General features: G+C 45.5%; 1 protein-coding gene across 1 annotated transcript; it reads left to right on the top strand.

Annotated features, from left to right (window-relative positions):
* Positions 1 to 1047: 1047 nt before the first annotated feature.
* Positions 1048 to 19722, top strand: Fbxw12 (F-box and WD repeat domain containing 12). The gene is made up of 10 exons (XM_027414632.2): positions 1048 to 1371; positions 2080 to 2117; positions 2302 to 2462; positions 4640 to 4758; positions 10876 to 11085; positions 12351 to 12509; positions 13864 to 14074; positions 16303 to 16481; positions 16984 to 17108; positions 19620 to 19722. Exons 1-10 carry the CDS (start codon positions 1204 to 1206, stop codon positions 19720 to 19722), a joined length of 1473 nt encoding a protein of 490 aa, XP_027270433.1. The 5' UTR covers positions 1048 to 1203.
* The last annotated feature ends 278 nt before the right edge of the window (positions 19723 to 20000 follow it).

The raw sequence follows: 20000 nt of genomic DNA, 5'->3' as shown, positions 1-20000 counted from the left end.
GTAGCCCTGTCTTCAGACAGCTTTAGCTTCTCAGGGTGCTTCACGTTCTAACTTCTGACTCTCTGGTAGCAAAGTCAGTGGTGGTGTCTGCAGCCCTCAATTCAATCCGAATCAGTAGACAACATAGTCTAAAAAGTATGCCTATGTGTGTCTATGCATATGGCCATTGTATGTGTGTGTTCATGTGTGTCTACATGTATACATGCATGTGACCATTGTGTGTATGTATGTATGCTTGTGTCTACATGTATATATGCATATGACCATAAGTGTATATGTATGCTTGTGTGTGTCTACATGTGTGTGTATATACATGTGTCTCTGTGTGTGTGTGAACTCTAGTTTAGTGTTAGATTCCTTGAGTTTTTGTCTTAAAGGAAAAAGGATCCCAGCTACTGAGGGTCCAGGACACAAGTTCTACCCTGTGGATGCACAGGAGAATATAATTTTGCAACAAAAATACCTTCTGATTTCTGATTAGTAATGCAAGCTTGAATAAAATCAGCATGAGGCTTTTTGGTTTTCTTCTTCTTCTTCTTTTTTTTTTTTTTTTTTTTTTTTTTGAGACAAAGTCTCATTTTTTAGCCTAAGCTGCCTGGAATTCATGTGTAAGTGCCTATATGCATGAGTGCATGTGTGCATGTGTGTGTGTGTGTGTGTGTGTGTGTGTGTGTGTGTGTGTGTGTGTGTGTGTGTGTGTGTGTGTGCTAGCATGTATGTGCACAGAGGCCAGCCGCAGGCATCAGGTGCCCCTTTATTAGAAAGCTACACAAATGAAAACTCTCAGAGGCTGTGTTGGCACTGAGAGGGGGACCCTACCACTCTAATTCGTTCTCAAGGTAGACATCAACATGGAAAGCAGGGTCCTTAAGCCAGTATTTGGAGCAACCTAATGGGCTTCACATAATCAATTGAACCTGTTAAAAATGAGTGTGCTACTTGATATTTTCTAGAAAGTTCTGACAAGTCCTTCAGCAATCAGGGTTTTCCCAGGTCATGTAGCTTTGGTGCACAGATCCAGGAAGTTAGTGTTGGGCAGCTCATCTGTGCAATGAACAACACTGCACAGTGAATTTAAGTGTGAACACTCTCAGTTGCGTGCATCTGGCTCCAGGAAGCTATGAGTGGGGTCAGGCTGATACTCTACAGGCTGCAGCTGACTTCAATCAAAGACTGATGACCTGCAGGTGGCAATCCCACTAAATGCTGCCATCTTTGGCCAAGCCTTTAAAATCAGAGCAAGCTGTGGAGAAGAGCGAGTGTGGGCTTAGGCCATGTAAGATGGAGTTCCTTTTGCCTAGTGTGCCAATGGTGAAAATCTTCTCCTTTCTGGATGCCTTCAGCTTGCTCCAAGCTGCCCAAGTGAACAAGGTAAAGACTGCCCTTCTTACTGGTGTCTAATCGACCAGCTCTGTGCCTGAACTCCAGCTCTTTGTATATTCCTGCAAAAGGCCCCATTGGCCTATCACCCCCCAGTGATGGAGTTGGCGATCCCAGCATACACTCATACAGCCTTCTTCAGACCTGTCTGTGCAGCTCTGACACACTAGCATCTTGGGGACTTATTTCCTTCTCTTGATGAGTGGCAGTGTCAAACTCCAGAACAGCAAAGGGATGTGTTGAAGGCTTATGGGTTAGCATCATTCACTCTGAGAACCTAAAATCCTGCTAAGTGAGCCAGAAGGACTGGTGCACCCCTTCTGGCATGGCAGGTGGAAGCAAGAGGATCAGGAGTCTGGGTCATAGTCAATTAAAGGGGGAATTTAAAGCTAGCCTAAGCTTCTAGAGACCCTATTGCAAAACAATGACCACAACGCCAAAATTCTGTTAAAGGAGAGGAACAAGCTGATGTGTGGATTTGGGCTGCTGGTATGTGAGGCCCTTGAGATTCCCATGTCAAAGGTTTGGAGACTGGCCCGCCTTCCTCCAAGCTCTCACAGGTGACTTGTGTTTGCTTGGTAGCTCTTCCCAGGCTAGCTGGGCCTGGAGAGCTGGGATTAAGTTTTATGAACCTGTGTAGGCCCGGCACAGACCAAGCAGGGAGGATTGCTGGCTTAAGGACTCCTTTTTGTCTTGTAGAGCTGGAATGAGGTTGCAAACACTGACTACCTCTGGAGGTAAGGAAAGGGGTAGGATGGGCTGGAAGGGAAGAGACTTGTGGGGAGGGGGAGCTTCTGAGTCTGCACTTGGACCTCTTATGTGTGAGATGCACTCAGTAAAATGAACGTGATAAGAGGTTCGTGCACTGTAACAGTGTCTCGGAGGAGGTGAGCTGACTGGGATTGTGACTGTGCCTTGCAGGAAGCTGTGTCAGAAGAGGTGGTTCTTTCCAGACATGCCTCGAAAGTGCTGGCATAAACAGACATGGAAGCAGTACTTCCTTCGCCAAACTAGGCAAGAACACACTATATCCCGGGCAAAGCCAGAAGACTTCATCTACAAAGAAATGCCCGGGGACTTTGGTATGGGCATGGATATCCTAGAAGAGACACCTACTCGATATTTTCCCCATTCTATGTAGTCTTATATTCTCATTTAATAAGAGAGGGGAACCTGGCAGTGGTGGCGCATGCCTTTAATCCCAGCACTTGAGAGGCAGAGGCAGGCAGATCTCTGAATTTGAAGCCAGCTTGGTCTACAAGAGCTAAGTTCCAGGACATCTAGGGCTACACAGAGAAATCCTGTCTCAGGAAGAGAGAGAAGAGAGAGAGAGAATTACAATTACAATTTATTGGGTTGGGTTGCTGTCTAGTCATGGAAACAACCCTGATTTTTTTTTTTTTTTTTTTTTTGCTCATGGAATTTATTTTCTAATGAGAGGACAAAAAGGGTGTGAGATAGGCAGGCACTAACTAGCTAGCTTTGCACATGACTCTATACTGGAAACACATTTGTGGTAAGAATCTTTAACAATTCTGCAATTCTGGCTACAGACTAAAGTCTGATTTCATGCAACAAAAATTAATTTGCTTCATTGTATTTTTAATTATGTGTATCTATGTGTGGGTATGCACATATACATGAATGCAGATGATCTTGTAGACCAGGGTGTTGGATCCTCCTGGAGACTGAGTTACAGGTAGTGGAGCCACCTGACGTGGGTGCTGTGATTTAAACCTGGGTCCTCTGGAATAGCAGCCGTGCTGTTAACCACTGAGTCATCTCTTCAGACCCTAATTGGCTTTTTTTTTTTTCTCCCAAGAGATTATTTATTAGTTCAAATTAGAAACAAGCCTGCTTCACATGTCAATCCCTTCTCCCTCTCCCTCCCCTCCTCCTCATCCCCCCCTCTGTTCCCCAGGGAGGGTGAGGCCCTCCCTGGGGGTCCCCCAAAGTCTGTCATATCATCCTGGGCCAGGCCTAGGCCCTCCCCCATGTGTCCAGGCTGAGAGAGCATCCCTCCATGTGGGATGGGCTCCCAAAGTCCCTTCTTACGCCAGGGATAAATGCTGATCCACTACCAGAGGCCCCATAGGCCCCATAGGCCTCCTCATTGACATTCGCGTTGAGGGGTCTGGATCAATCGTGTGCTGGCCTCCCAGACATCAGTCTGGGGTCCATGTGCTCCCTCTTGTTCAGGTCGGCTGTTTCTGTGGGTTTCTCCAGCCTGGTCCTGACCTCTTTGCAACTGGGTTCCAGAGTTCAGCTCAGTGTTTAGCTGTGGTGTCTGCCTCTGCTTCCATCAGCCACTGGATGAGGGCTCTAGGATGGCATTTAAGGCAGTACCAACCCTGATTCTTGTCTTGTCTGCTATGATCTGAATGGGAGACCCAGAGTGATTCTTAACAGCATAAAGCCAGCCCAGCCCTGTCACTCCATTTCCCCAGAGACTTCTTACCCTCTCCAGAATACAGAGAGGACTGAATGGGGAAATTATTAAATAGCACAGGCTTTACTATTTACCTTTCCCTTTCCCTAAAATCCTCCTTGCAACAGTTTTCTGATGGAGAGATACTTCAAATTTTTTACATTTTTAGTATGTGTGTGTGTGTGTGATGCATGTACATCCCACGTCAAGTGTATGTCAGAAGACAGCTTTGTGGAATCCATTCTCCTAATAACAGTCTTTTTTGTTTTGAGACAAGGCCTCGGTATGTAGCTGTGACTGGCCTGGAACTCAGTATGTAGACTAGGCTGGCTTCAAACTTGAGATCTGCCACTTGCCTTCCTTTGATGGGACTGGAGGTACACTACCACACCAGGCTTTATACACACACACACACACACACACACACACACACACACACATATATATATATAGAGAGAGAGAGATCTAGAGAGAGTGTCATGTACCATAGTCTGACCCCAAACTCTCCACGTAGCAAACAGCTATGACCTTGAACTTCTGATCTTTCTGCCTCCAAATGAGTTCCGGGATTAGGGTTTATGGGATTCTAGGAATAGAACCTAGCACTCTAACCACGGAGTTATATCCCTTTTTGTATCTATAGAAACAGATAAAGAGTAAAAATATCTGAGCCAGTGGCCAACCTGCAGCTTGTTTGGCTGACTCTCCCTTTCCACAGCTGTTACCCAAGCCTTCCTACAAAGGGAGAGGGAATCGAAAACATAGCTTTTCTGGTTCGTTTGTCACCCCTGAACTATCCAGTGTCCAAACATTGTTGGGGTTTCCTTGCAGGAGTTCAGGGATATGTGAGCTATCTCTCAAAGGGTGGCTTAACAATGGACAGAGAAGGAAAATCGGTGGTCTGTGTGGTGACTTCCAGGACAAAGCTTACTGCCTGGGATATTGGAGAGGTGAGTCTGGAGGAGGAGTAGCAGAACCGAGCTGTTCCCGAATTCATCTTTGTGTTGTTGAGACAGGGTCTCCCTGTACAGCCCATGCTGTCCTGGAGCTCCCTGTGTAGACTGACTTGCCTCTGCCTCTGCATGCTGGGCTTTAAGGTGTACACCACCACCCTGCTTCCTCCCTCTTTTTTAATTTACTCATGTTATGTGTGTGAGTGTTTTCCCTGAATATATGGATGTGTACATATGGAGGCCACAGGAGGGAGTCAGATCCCTTAGATAGAACTGGAGTTACAGATGGTTGTAAGCTATGGATGCTGGGCACAGAACCCAAGCTCCCTGCTGAGTCGCCTCCAGTGCCTCTGGTGTCTGAAAGTTTTCATTTTAGAGATCTTTCACAGATTAGGTTAGCTTTACCCACAGGTGTTTTGTTTTTTGTTTTTGTTTCTTGAGACATGGTTTCTCTGTGCAACCTCCCTGGCTGTCCTGGAACTCTCTCTGTAGACCAGGCTGACCTCAAACTCACAAGTGATCTTTCTGCCTCTGCCTCCCAAGTGCTGGGATTAAAGGTGTTCACCACTGCCCGGCTTATTCTCCGGCATTTTTTTTATATATTTTTTTTAATTTTATATGTTTGAGTGCCTGTGTGAGTTCATGGCTGGCGGGCTGGCAGAGGCCAGGAGAGTTGGATTGTTACAGGAGAGTGTGAGATGTTTAGGCCCCCAGAGCCCAGTTAGCATCCTCTGTAAGAGCAGTAATTGCTCTTAACGCTCCAGCCCCTTCCTTACTGCAGGGCTTTGTTGTTGTTTTGAGATTGTTGTGAATATGGTTGCTTCCCTGTTGCTCCTTTACTTTGCTTATTGGTAATAGGAAGGCCACTGGTTTATTTTTGTTTTATATTAATTTTGCAGCCTGTCAATTTGCTGGGTGCTCCATCAGCCCTAAGAGGTTTCTGGTGGGTCTTCAGGATCTCTTAAGGACAGAATCAGTGTTTGCAAATAAGGCTACTATTAGCCTCTCCCTTTCCTATTGGCAGCATGTGTGTGTGAAGGTCAGAGGCGAGCCTGTGGGGAGTTAAGTTTCCTCCTTCTGTCCTGAGGGGTGTCAGTTGAACTTAGATTATCAGTCTTCCTGGCAAGTGCCTTTACCTGCTGAGCCACCTTTGGCCCCTTTGCCTGGATCTTAGTGATTTATGTCTAACTTTGAGGTTTGTGTGTTTTATTCCCAAGGCACATCATTATTTGAGGTTTTTCTGAAAAAGTTTATTTTGAGACCCTGGTTAGCCTGGAACTCACAGATCCACCTGCCCCTGACTGTGGCTCATTGATTTCTCTTTTCTCCGACACTCTCTGATGTATTAATGCAGGAGCTTGGATCTGTAAACTCTTCTCTTAGGACTGCTTTCGCTGTACCTCATGGTTTTTATATGCTGTGGGTTTGTCTTCATTCAATATTAGGAATCTTTTTTACCCTCTTGATTTCTTTCATGACCCCATTCATCAGTTTGTTTGGTCTTCATGAGTTTGCATATGCTCTAGAGATCCTATGGCTGTTGGTTACAGCTTTATTCCAGTATATTATCTTAGAATATACACTGTGTGTGCTGCAGTATTTGGATAGAATGTTCTGTAGAATGTTCTGTCTCCTATTTTTTTTAACCTGTGGTGTCATTTAATTCAGTATTTCTGATTATTTTTCTGTCAGAAGGACCTGCCATTTGGTGAGAGTGGGGTATTAAAGTCACCCACTGCTATTGTGCTGGGATTGATCTGTGGCTTTCCAGGAGTATTTGTATTTCCAGGAGTATTACAAAATTGAATACCCCATCGTTTGGTGCATATGCTTAGAACTGTAATGGTCTCTTGGTGGATTATTTGCTTAATCAGAATGAAGTGATCTTTATCTTTCTGGCTAGTTTCAGCTTGAAGTCTATTTTGTCAGATAGTTAAACAACACCTGTTTCTTAGATCCATTTGCTTGAATTCCCTTTTCCATCCTTTTACCCTAGGGTAGTGTCTATCTTTTATGGTGAGATGCATCTTGGGAGACTGTTTGCTACGAGCTAAACTTTGCTTTGTTACCTGCTCTTGATCTCATCAGTGTTTTTATATCCTCTTGACTCAATTTTAGTAGGTTTTACTAAAGAAATGTGTCGATTTCTGACCTTATAGGGAGATTCCCATGGTACTAGCACACAGATTTATCAAGCTGTGGCTTGATCAATGTAGGGAACCCACATAGATGTTGTGGAAACAAAGTTTGTGTGATTCTTAGATCTGCTAAATCTGTGTGTGCCTGCCTGGGAGCAGGTGCTATGCCCTCCTGGGGATGGGGTAATTGACACAGGCTGTTTTCCCCATGGTAGTGTCTGCCAGGGATTGGTGTACCTTATCCCAGGAGCTAAACAGAAGAGAATGTGGCTGTCACTGGGCATAGTTTCTCCTGGGACCTTCTTAAGCTGTATGTCTTAAGGGAGGAAGGACAGTGGGAGCGGTGACAGCATTGCTTGACACAGTACCCATACACCCGTGTATAGGTGGAGAATAGGGGACACCTCAGTTCTCTTTCCCCATCTGGTTTGTTAAAGATTGGAGCCCATCTGGGAGAGGAGTGGTGAGGACTATACAGGACACTACTTTTCACCCTAGTCCCTATGGGAAAGTACACAGGGCTGACCATGCCTGAGGTTCTTAGGGGCAGTACCCATGGTTTGTCTCCACACCATGATGCCAGATCTCCACTGTGCACTCCCTGTTGGTTTGTGCAAGAGTTTCTCTTGTGTACTCTAACTTGTGAGACAGCCACGTGCTGAGACAGTATAGTAGAATGTCTAAGGGGTCCCAGGCATGGGATTTGCAGGCTTCTTCACTTCCAGAGCAGTGTATGGTGTCCCAGGTGTGGGGGGTGTGCAGGCTTCTTCACTTCCAGAGCAGTGTATACGGCCCCAGGTATGGGGGGTGTGCAGACTTCTTCGCTCCCAGAGCAGTGTATGTGGTCCCAGGTGTGGTGTGTGCAGGCTTCTTTGCTCCCAGAGCAGTGTATGTGGTCCCAGGTGTGGTGTGTGCAGGCTTCTTCGCTCCCAGAGCAGTGTATGTGGTCCCAGGTGTGAGGTGTGTGCAGGCTTCTTCGATCCCAGAGCAGTGTATGGTGTCCCAGGTGTGGGGTGTGCAGGCTTCTTCACTCCCAGAGCAGTGTATACTGTCCCAGGTATGGGGGGTGTGCAGGCTTCTTCGCTCCCAGAGCAGTGTATGTGGTCCCAGGTATGGGGGGTGTGCAGACTTCTTTGCTCCCAGAGCAGTGTATGCGGTCCCAGGTGTGGTGTGTGCAGGCTTCTTCGCTCCCAGAGCAGTGTATGTGGTCCCAGGTGTGGGGTGTGCAGGCTTCTTCGCTCCCAGAGCAGTGTATGTGGTCCCAGGTGTGGGGTGTGCAGGCTTCCTCGCTTCCAGAGTGGTCTGAGGTTCCCAGGCATGGGGCATGTAGGCTTTGTCACTCCCAGAGCAGTCCTAATGTAGGTACTTAGCTTTCTTCTCGAGGTGGCTCCTGGTTACAGCATTCTATGGGGGCTCTGGCAGGTGAAATAAACTCTTTATCTCTGTAGAGAGACAACTGGCTCTCTTCTAGATGGAGATGCCAGCAGTAGGTGATGATATTCTTGTTTCTCTTGGTATGTCCTTCCCTGTTCTGAGTTTTCAAGGTTTCTTTCTTTCTTTCTTTCTTTCTTTCTCTTTCTTTCTTTCTTTCTTTCTTTCTTTCTTTCTTTCTTTCTTTCTTTCTTTCTTTCTTTCTTTCTTTCTTTCTTTTCTGGTTGAATCTCAGTGCTGTGTAGTCATGTTTTGAAGTACACAGCTATGTGCCTGTGTTCCCCATCCTCCATGGAGAAGTGGTTGAATGGACGCTGGATGCCTTTATGAGTATACTGCTTATTCTGTTCTCTCAAATGTTTTTCTTATTTTAAAAGATAAGAGTCTGTGTTATAAAATTATGGAATGAACATTGTTTGAGAGGTCTCACCCTGCAATTCTGGCTGGCTTGGAACTATGTAAACCAGGCTGGTCTCCAACTCCACAGATCTGCCTGCCTCCTGAGTGCTGTGACTAAAGCAAATGTGTTCTGTTTTTGTTTGTTTGTTAGACAGGTCACAGGTCACTGGTTTTGTTTGTTAGATCACAAATGTTTAGAAACATTGTCACTTGCAGCAAAGTGAAAATGCACCAGAATGAACTGGATGATCTTGAGGTTGGAGGCTTTTTGGTCATTTTGTTTTGGGAGGTGTTTAAGGCAGAGTATCAGATGGTCCTAGTACTTACGAGGCAGCCCAGGCTGGCCTCAGACTCACGGGAACCTCTTAGTTCTGCCTCTAAGTGCTGGGACACAGTAGTGGATCTGCACACCTGGCAGAAAGAGCTAAGAGTAGAACTTGACTTCAAGCTCATGAGACTTAGAGTCATGTGCTACATGGCGCTGAACACTTAACACTTTAACAGGCTGCCTTTCAAAGGAATCAAAGTGGTAGTCACCTTTTAGTGACAGATGTTAACTCAAAGGGGAGATGACGTTTAAGGGGAAGAAGGTGTTACTAATAGATCTCATGCAATGGAATTAGGGCTTAGAAATGGTTATATTGGTCATTGCCTTTTTTTTTTTTTACTAAATTCACATTACCATTTATGTTTTTGGCTTTTGTTTTTAACTGGTAGGGGTGTGTTATTTCTAAGATAAAGAAAAGCCTGGAAGAGAACCCATTTTTTTTTTTTTGTAATGTATAAGAATTGATGATACAGGGCTGGAGAGATGGCTCAGAGGTTAAGAGCACTGACTGCTCTTCCAGAGGTCCTGAGTTCAATTCCCAGCAACTACATGGTGGCTCACAACCATCCGTTATAAGATCTGGTGCCTTCTTCTGGTGTGCAGATACACATGGAAGCAGAATGTTGTATACATAATAAATAAATAAAACCTTTAAAAAATTGATGATACAATAACACGTTTTGCAAAGATTAAGTCATTGTGAATAGGTTTTGTGTGTTATAAAACTTGATACTAAGCCGGGCCTTGAGCCCCAGCACTTAGGAGGCAGAGGCAGGTGAATCTGAGTTCCAGGCCAGCCTGGTCTATAGAGTGAGTTCTAGGACAGCTAGGGCTATTCAGAAACTGTCTCAAAAAACCAACCCCCCAAAACCCAAACTTAATACTTCTAGAAGTGGTGGTCCTTAGTGCTCAGGTGGCAAAGGCAGGTGGATATCTGAGTTTGAGGCCAGCCTGGTTTATAAATAGTGAGTTCCAGGACAGCCAAGACTGTAGAGAGACCCTGTCTCAAAAATAAATAAATAAATAAATAAATAAATAATAAATACTAGCCTCACAAGACACAGTGATAGGAACATGCTGCATGTTGCACTGTTAGTAAATTTTGATTTGAGAATGGGGTGACTGATTGTTCTTCATACATGTTTGTGAGAGTTGGTTCTCTCCTTCCACCATGTGGTTCCTGGGGATTGGACTCATGCATGTCATCCGGTTTGGTAGCAAGTACCTGATGAGCGAACTCACCAGCCATGTTCTGCTGTACAGTCTGTGTAGTGAAGGCTTGCCTCTGAGCATAGTGCACATGTCCTGTTTTCATGTCCACTCCTGCCCCCAAATAATCTAGATGTTTATATTTTTCTTATTCATTTATTTTATTTATTTTTGGCTTCTCTGTGTAGCTTTGGAGCCTGTCCTGGAGCTCACGCTGTAGATCAGGCAGGCCTCAGACTCAGAGATCCGCTGCCTCTGCCTTCTGAGTGCTGGGATTAAAGGCGTGCACCACCACCTCTCGGCATATTTTTCTTTTTTGTGTGTCTCCTTTCCTTTTTTGAGATAGTCTTGTAGTGTAGCCCAACTGGTCTGCAACTTGATATTGTAGACCAGGCTGGCCTCAAACTTGTAGTGATCCTCCTGCCTCTGCCTCCCTGGGCTGGGGTTATAGGCATGTGCCACTATGCCCAGCTAGAAATGCTTAGACTTTTCATATCCTTTTCTTGTAAGAAGTGGTTCCAGTCTGGAAAAGGCTTCCAAATAAAATTGATGGATGAAAGCAGTGGAAATAAATAGTTCAGTAGACACAATGCTGCTCTTGTTCATTAGGGTGCTATGACCTGGTTAAGCCCAGAACAGCCTATCGATATCCTGAAACTGGCTTCCCTCCCGGAGATGCACCTTGTGATCACCGTAGATAAGGATGCAACCGTCAAAGTGTGGAACTGTCGTGACAGGGATGCTCTGGCGACTAACAGAATGTTATCTCCCTGTCGATCACTGAAAGCTGTCATTACAAGGCATGGTCCAGTGGTCTTGGTAAGTGATCCCCAAATTGCCCTCTTGGAGTCCTCTCTGCAAACCCTGAGAGTCCATCACAGTACACTAATAAATGATAGCTATAGAATGTCCATGCCTCTAACCTAACTTCATGTGCATTTAAGCCATCCTTTTTGTTTGAGACAGTGTCTCTTTGTGTAGCCTGGATGTCGTAGAACTTGCTATATAGACCAGGCTGGCCTCAAACTGTGATCTGCCTGCCTCTGTCTCTTGAGTGCTGGGATTAAAGGTATGTGCCACCCCCACTCTGCTCCTAAGTCATTTTTTAAAAACAACAATGGGGGAGAGATGGCTCAGTGGGTAGGAGTGTTTGCTGTGCAAGCATGAAGACCCGAGTTCAAATACCTGGCACTCACATAAAAAGTGGGATGTAGCTAAATATGCCAGCAACCCTAGTGTGACTGGGGCTGGAGATAAAAGGGTGACTGGGGCTTGCTGGATGCTAACCAGCCTAGCTCCAGATTCAATAAGAGGGAATAAGGTGGAGATTGATGCAGCAGGAATCTGACACCCTTCTCTGGACTCCATGTATGCACAGGTATGCATATCTACACAAAAATGTACAGATATACATGTAATACAGTTTTTCTAAGTGACATCACATCTTTGCTTCTTTCAAATGTTTGTTATTATAGAGTTAATAATTTTGGACAAAGACAGTGGAGAGAGAAATGTGTATATTTTCATATTAGATACTATGGAAAATAGGAAAATGTTTATCCCAGTGAGTCCTTGGGGAAGACTGTTTTAGGGCTTAGAAAATCTCTCTATCCTGGGCCGTGGTGGTGCACACCTTTAGTCTCAGCACTGGGGAGGCAGAGGCTGGAGGATCTCTGTGAGTTCAAGACCAGCCTGGTCTCCAGAGCAAGTGACAGGACTACTGCCATGTCAGTTGACAACTGCCATCTATTCTCTAGAAGAACGAGTGCTCTTAAAAACCTCTGAACCACCTCTCTAGCCCCAGAAGGTCTCATTTTTGTTAAAGATCTATTTTTAATTATGTGTCTGTGTGTGGGTGTGTGCATGTGAGTATCGGAGCCCACAAAGTCTAGAAGAGGGATCCGGATCCCTTGGAGCAGGCAGGGGTGAGCCACCCAAGGCAGATTCAGTACAGGCTCTTACCCACTGAGCCTAGAAAGTCTTTTTGCATGGGCTCATCCAAGGGGCTCTGTGAGGCAGGCTGGTGGCTCTCAGACCTGGCAGTGCAGCCTCCCTCCTACTCCAGGTTTCCCTCCTGATTTCAGGCTGGTGGCACTTCTGGTGACCTCCACACATACCGGGTTCCCGACTTACTGCTCATTTCTACAGTCCATGCATTGGAGGCCCCTATTAACCAGCTCTACTGCTCTCCTCACTTGAAGTGGGTCTTTCTGAATAAGAAAGAGCCTCGTGTCTTGCCAAAGGTAGGTCTGTTCAAGAGACTTGAACTTCAGGGTGGGTGGGAGAGTCAAGGGAGGTCCAGCCCTCAGGGAGGACCAGGCAGGCTGCTCCTCTTCCCTTAGCCTTACCACAAGCAGAAATCATCCCCACAGTCAGGAAGTAAAGCTCTGGGGAGCAGCAATGTCTAGTCACAATGGCAAATGTCTATTAGTGAATAGTGTCCTTGAAACCGGCTCAGCCAAAGGCAGGTGAAGTAAGGGTCCCTGGAAACCTCCTTTACTTTGCTGGCCCTGAACTCACAGCAGTCTCTTGTCACTGAACTACACTCCTGCCTTCCCCAGGAATCCACCTCTGGTGCTGGATTTCAGACATGTGCCACCATGCCTGTCGGGAGTCCCTGCTGGTCAGACATACCATGGCCTGGCAGCGCTCTCAGAGCTTGGCACAATATGGAAGATTTCCCCCACCCCACCCCCTGAAGTCTCCCTGCTCTCTACCTAACTTTATTTGGAGATGGACTCTAAGCACAGATGCCTGACTTACCTCAGGTGTGACCCTTGATACGGCTCCTGCAGAAGCTTCCCCTGCTGCCACATAGGGAGTCTTATGACAGGAGCTGCTCTTTAATGCAAACTAGGTGATGCCCCAGCCACTGTCCCCATCCTGAATGCTTCCATTACTCTGAAATAAAGCTGAGCTGTAACACTGAAACAGTCTCCTGGAAGGCTATTTCTGTCATGCTCATAGGCCAGACAAGGCCCTGTTTGCCCTTGTGGCCTGGTGGCCAATGGACCATGGTAAAAGAGGGGACCTACACATCCCCAGTGCTCTTTATACTCCCTTCCCTCCGAACCCCTGTCTCTGTGGTGCCCAATTCATGTGAGGCGGTGGCCTGCTCAGAGGCCGAGTGCTTCCTCAGGGCCCATGCATATTTATTTACCTTTGTACATTGCTGTACTTTCAGAGCCAGCCTGTGTTACAGTAAGATGGTCTCAACCCCTCCTCATTAAAAAAAAAAAAAAAAAAATCAAACAGCCCTGGACAGAAAAATCTACTTCTGTCTGATGAGGAGTATATTGTGGGAGACTGACTGAGTAGCCCTTTGACCTGAGTCAGGAAATCTACTTCTGTCTGAGGAGTATGTTGTGAGAGACTGACTGAGTTGCCCTTTGACCTGAGTCAGGGACTCCATTCTATCTCTGTCCTAGAATATGGCAGGAGAGACAGGAAGACAGTGGGTTACTGGGATATTGAGTGGGAGCAGTCACGGCTCAGCGCTGTGCATTTCTTCCTCAAGCCCCTTGCATGGAGTTGCATATGTGCCAGACTGCGGCAGAGTTACTCTTCACTGACCCTACTGTGCGATACTCTCTGTAGGTGTTTTTCATGGACAGCTTGCTGAGGCCAGCAGAATACCCCACCCCTGTGTTTTGTGTTATTTCATTTACATTATGCGTCAAAGGCTTCTGGACCCCAAGGAGGGAAGACCGGATAACGCTGATGTACCAGAGAGGCGCCCACAGAACTGCGGGATTTGTTACATTTGATATAGAACTGGAAAAGACAGAGGACAAAATAAATGTTGAAGGTAAACCTCACCACCTTAGACATCTCACAAGCTAGGCGTGACAGCACATGCCCCAAATCTGGAGTCTGAGGCTGAAAAGCTTCAGAGAGAGGACTGCCTCAAAAACAAAGATTGGCCTGGTGAGATGGCTTAACATGTGCACATTCATGCAAACATGCACACAGATGCACACACAATAATGAGTTTTTTAAGAAAAGAAAAAGAAAAGGCCAAAAATAGTGGTGCACACCTTTAATCTCAGCACTCAGGAGGTAAAGGCCAGGTGAGTTGAGGTCAGCCTGGTCTACAAAGTGAGTTCCAAGACCACCAGGGCTGTTGCATAGAGAAAACCTGTCTTAATAAAAAACAACAACAAAAAAATACAACACACTCATTGGTGGTGGTGCACGCCTTTAGTCCCAGTGCTCGGGAGGCAGAGGCAGGCGGGTCTCTGTGAGTTCGAGGCCAGCCTGGTCTACAGAGAGATTTCCAGGACAGGCTCCAAAGCCACAGAGAAACCCTGTCTCAAAAAACAAACAAACAAAACAAAAACAAAAACAAACAAAAAACCAATCAAACAAAACCAAAAAACCCTTTATTATGTGGCTAGCCATTGCTTACAACAGTGATTCTCAATCTGTGGGTAGTGACCCCTTTAGCAAACCTCTATCTAAAAAAATATTTATACTATGCCTCTGTGGTGATATATTATTTATAATTTAAAGATTTCCTGAAGTATCAGAAAGCAAAGCCAGCCACATAAGCTAGCTGTAAAAGCTAGGCAGTGAGCCCAGATACACGAAAGAGGGCCTAGGCCCTCCCCCAGATGATGTGACAGACTTTGATAGTCCCCCATGGAGGGCCTCACTATCCTTGGCGTGGGTGGGTGGTGGGTTGGGGGGGTCGGTGGAGGGCGTGGGAGGATGGGAGGTGTGGGAATGGGGGATTGATCTGTAAAATAAGATTGTTTCTTAAAAAAAAAAAAAAAAGCTAAGCAGTGGTGGCACACACCTTTAAAGCCTGGCCTCAGGATGGATCTCTGAGTTCAAGGCCACCCAGGATCATCCCTTTTGGCCTGAGGTAGAGATAAGAGCTAGTGGCCGACTGCTTTGCTTTTTCTGATCTTCAGCTTGAAGTTTGACCCCCCCACCCAACATCAGTCTCTGGGTCTTTTGTGTCCCATGCCTCATAACAGCAAAATTAGTTATTTAGTAGCAATGAAAGTAATTTCATGGTTGAATCACAACATAAGGAACTGTTTTAAAGGGAGTCACATTATTAGGAAGATTGAGAACCACTACACTAGCTTTGGAGATAGGGACACTCGACTGCCAGGGCTGACAACCTAGTTTAATTCCTGGGGTACCACATGGTGAAAGGAGAGAACTAAGTCCCTCAAGTTGTCTCCTGACTGCCATGTGTGTTTGTGGCATGAACATGTATACAAACCTAATCAATAATCACGTGAAAACAATGTTAAAAAGAAACCCTATTTTCAGCCGGGTGTTGGTGGTGCACACTTTAATCCCAGCACTAGGGAGGCAGAGGCGCATCTCTGAGTTCAAGGCCAGCCTGGTCTCCAGAGCGAGTGCCAGGATAGGCTCCAAAGCTACACAGAGAAACGCTGTCTCGAAAAACAAAACAAAAAATCCTATTTTCTCCTCTCACTCCCACAAGTACTCATAAAGCCATAATGCATGACTTTGTTTTTTTTTGTATTTTGTGTTTTGAGACAGGGTTTCTTTATAGCCCTGACTTTCCTGGAACTTGCTCTGTAGATCAGGCTGGCCTCGAACTCACAGAGATCTACTGGACTCTGGGATTAAAGGCATGTGTCACTATGTGATGATGCAAGCTTTTGTAAAGGGAACAGAAGGGCTCCTTAGCTAAATGTGAACCCATGCCTGTTCAGTGGTCACACTCAAGTGGACGCTGTACTCTGCTCTCTTGGGCAAACATGCTTCCATTTATATCCTGTGTTAGGGACTGGATTCTAATGTCCTTTCCTAGAACAGGTGTCTTCCCAATGATTGAGCCATTATTGAGTGTCCACACTACCCCTGTGTTACAGCCCTCCTTTCCATGATAAAGACAGATATGTCAGTCCATTGGACTGTTTTCATGGTCTCTACCAGACTAGAGTTCCATGGAAGGAAGGGTATGCTTTTAACTTGACAATAAGGATTTTGCTCTGACTTAAATGATTTAAAAATTGCCTGCGCATTTTGTGTGTGTTTTGTATGAAACAGCACGTGTTGTAGCAAGCTTCAAGCTGTCATGTCACACGCAAAGCCCAGAGTGGATGGGCGTCAGTGACAAGAGTGTGATTGTGTGTTCAAGTGGGCCATCTCTGTTAGTCTACACCATGACTGGGCTCCAGCTGCAGAGATTTCAGGACTATCCGGAAGAGATCATGCAATTACTGGTGGTATGTTTGGGATGCTTCCTTTCCAGTGGGCCTTTTGTTTTTGTTTTTGTTTAACAGATTTAGATTTTGCTGTTTTTTGTTGGTTTTTTTTTTTTTTGTTTGTTTTTTTGTTTTGTTTTTGAGACAGGGTTTCTCTGTGTACCCTTGGCTATTCTGGCACTCGCTCTGTAGACCAGGCTGGCCTCAAACTCAGAGATCCACCTGCCTCTGCCTCCCAGAGTGCTGGGATTAAAGGCATGCAGTGCCACCACCTGGCCAAATTGATGTTTTTAACGTTATCACTGCTGGGGTGTTCCAGGGCATGTGTGTTTGTGTGTATACAGTGGCCAGAGGCCAACTTTCTGGAGTTAGTACTCTCTGGTTACACCCTTGCTCAGGGATGGCTGAGTGTCAGGCTTGCTCAGCAAGTGCCTTTATCTGATGAGCCATCTCATTGGACCTTTACCCTGTATTGTAATCTGACCTTGACTCCTGTCCACTCACGTCTGGATGTCCTTTGAAGAATCCCATATACGTCATCGTCACATTTACTGACGGCTGTTTGGAAGTGTACAAGTGGGAGGAAAGAAGTTATTACCTCACGAAGTGTTACCGCCTGCAAAATGAGAGCCATCTGGGGCAACAAAGGTAAGCTCTGCTCTGTGATTTAAAATTTACTAAAGCCGAACGCAATGTGGAGTCAGAACTAGATAACAGATAGTTTATTAAGAAAGTACTCACACAACAGAGCCAGTGACCAGGTTTACACAGGATACCTGCTCGTCTGCTCAGCCAGGCAGGAGGGGGAAAAAGAGGGCTGCAAGCATGCCTCTCTGATATTTAAACCCTTGCTAAGTCACTCTGACCATGCCCAATCAGGCACGTGGTCAGCGTTACCCGTGTCCAGCCCCAAGCAGGCATGGTCAGCATTTTCCCCTACACTTTCCCTTAATTAAAAAAAAAAAACCTTCTGCATAAAAATGAATTTTTTAAAAAAGAGAAATTGAGCTTTCTGTAAAAAGATATGACTGACTAGGTTTATGATCCCAGCATCACATAAAACCAGGAATTGTGCTGTGTGTGTACAGGAGGGTCCAGATTGAATCTCTTGTCAGTCCCAGGACAGCGTGGGCTACATAGAGAGACTCTTGTCTTTAGAAAGAAAGTCAGGCAGTGTTGGCACACACCTTTAATCCCAGCACTCAGAAGGCAGTGGCAGGCGGATCTCTGTGAAGTTGAGGCCAGCCTGGTCTACAGAGTGAGTGAGTTCCAGGACAGGCTCCAAAGCTACATAGAGAAACCCTGCCTTGAAAAAAAAAAAAAAAAGGTATTTCATCCCTCTGGATATGGTGGCACACACCTATAATTCCAGCATTCAGGAAACTAAGGCAGAAGGTTTACCTCAAGTTTGAAACCAGCCTGAGCTATTATAGTGAAACCTTACTTTAAAAAAATTATTTTTCTACTTTGTGGGGTTTCTCTTCATTCTTTTGGGGGGTTTCTGTTTTGTTTGCTTCTGTTTTGTTGGTTTTTTTTTTTCCTTCCACTTTGCTGTGGAGAAGCTTTTTAGTTTAGTTTGATTCGATCCCATTTGTCAATTCCTGGTTTGGTCACCTGTGTTTGAAATCCTAGCCAGAACTCTTGCCTAGCCGAGAGTCATAGAATTTTTTCTATAGATTCAGTTTTAGTCATTTTCAAGCTTCAGGTCTGATCTTGTCTCGTATCTGTTCTAAGTTAATTATTGAATTACTGAGTAGTGGGTGATACAAGAAAGTGGTGGATAGCCGGCCTTGCAACACCATTTATTGGAGAGACTATGCCTTTCCCTTAAACCAATTAACTATAAATGTGTAGGTTCTTTTCCTGGGCTCTGATGCATCTATTTTTATGGCAAAGCCATTCTGCTTTGATCACTGTAGCTTTGTGATGTATTGAGTATTGTGATACCTCTAGTTCTGTTGTTTTGGTCAAGAAGGTCTTTGCTATTTAAAGTGTGTGTATGCATGGGTGTGTGCGGGAGTGCATGTGTTTTGAGACAACTCCTATAACCCAGGCTGACCTTAAACTTGTTATGTAACCGAGGCTAGCCTAAAGCTTTATGTATCCAAAGGTTGCCTTAAACTCCTGATCCTTCTGCCTCACTCACTCTGTCTTTTAATTGGTATTACTTTATTCTTTCAGGATTTGAAAGGGGCTTTACTATGTCCATCTGCCTTCTATGATGTGCTGAGAGCTCTATTGTCTTTGCAGTCTGTCACTTGTGTATATCCAGGTGTAATATCCTCCTGATTTCAAGTTTGTTTAGGGTTGTGTGTGCCTCTGACCCCTCCACCACAGGGCTTCTCTGTGTAGCTCTGGCTGTCCTGGAACTTTCTGGAGACCAGTCTGGCCTCGAACTCTGAGATCTGCCTGCCTCTGCCTTCTGAGTGCGGGGATCAAAGGCGTGCGCCATCACAACCCAACTTTTATTCAGTTTTTAGAAATTTGATTGCGGTGTATCTCGTGTGAATGTTTGGGATTTAATGTGCTTGCGCTTGATCAGCTTTTGACTGTAAATTTACCAATTTGGGGAAGGCATTTTGTCTTTCTTGTGCTGGGGGAGTGAATCCCAGGTCTTGCACAGGTAAAGTATGATTTCTGCAATGAACTTTATCCCAAAACTTTAGGAAGTTTTGCTGTGTTCTCAACATGCCTGGTGGGGGGAGGGGGAGAGAAAGGGGGAGGAAGAACCTCTCCTGCTTCAGTCTCTTAAACTGATGTGGCTTAAGGCATATGGCATCACACCAGCGCCTCTCATTGCTAAGTTTAGATACCTATCAGCTGTGGGGGAGGTCTATCCCAGAAGGCTGGATCAGCACTCATACTATGAATGACAGTCTACCTTTGCCAATGTGTGCAGTTACACAAATAACTGAGATGGCTTAACAGTTAAGGCAATTGCCACCAAGTCTGACAGCCTGAGCTTGAGTCCTTCAACTTTCTTGGAAGGAGAGAACTGATTTCCACAGGTTATTCTCTAAAACACATATACACACACACCATGAATAAGTAAATACTTAAAAGTTCTAGATAAATTTAGGAATGTGATTAAAGAACCGTTATCAGTTAGTGTGGCTACTCCCGTTTGTTCACTGACATTTTGTTTTTCCCCTTGGGCAGCATGATCCCCAAAACCCTGTGCGATGACGTGAGCATAATCCGAGTGGTGGCAAGAAGGGCGCAGTGCTTTCTGCTGGCGTACGTTATGAAGCTCTGCTCTTGAAGACTGAGGGCCGTCCGTCCTCTTACTCACTGTAATAAACCTCCATTTCCAAAGCTAGACTGGTGATTTTAGTGTTGCGAAGAAGTGAGGAGGTCAGATGTGGTGGCGCACACCTTTAATCCCAGCACTCGGGAGGCACAGGCAGGTGGATCTCTGAGTTCGAGGCCAGCCTGGTCTACAGAGTGAGTTCCAGGACAGAGAAACCCTGTCTTGAAGGTTCCCCGCTCCCCCACAAAAAAATGTTTAATTGGGCTTATGGACTTCGAGGGTTAGAATCA

The sequence above is a fragment of the Cricetulus griseus genome, chromosome 4, assembly GCF_003668045.3.
Source record: "Cricetulus griseus strain 17A/GY chromosome 4, alternate assembly CriGri-PICRH-1.0, whole genome shotgun sequence".
Taxonomy (NCBI): domain Eukaryota; kingdom Metazoa; phylum Chordata; class Mammalia; order Rodentia; family Cricetidae; genus Cricetulus; species Cricetulus griseus.
The sequence above is the reverse complement of the archived record's forward strand: the minus strand, read 5'-3'. Positions and strand labels throughout refer to the sequence as shown.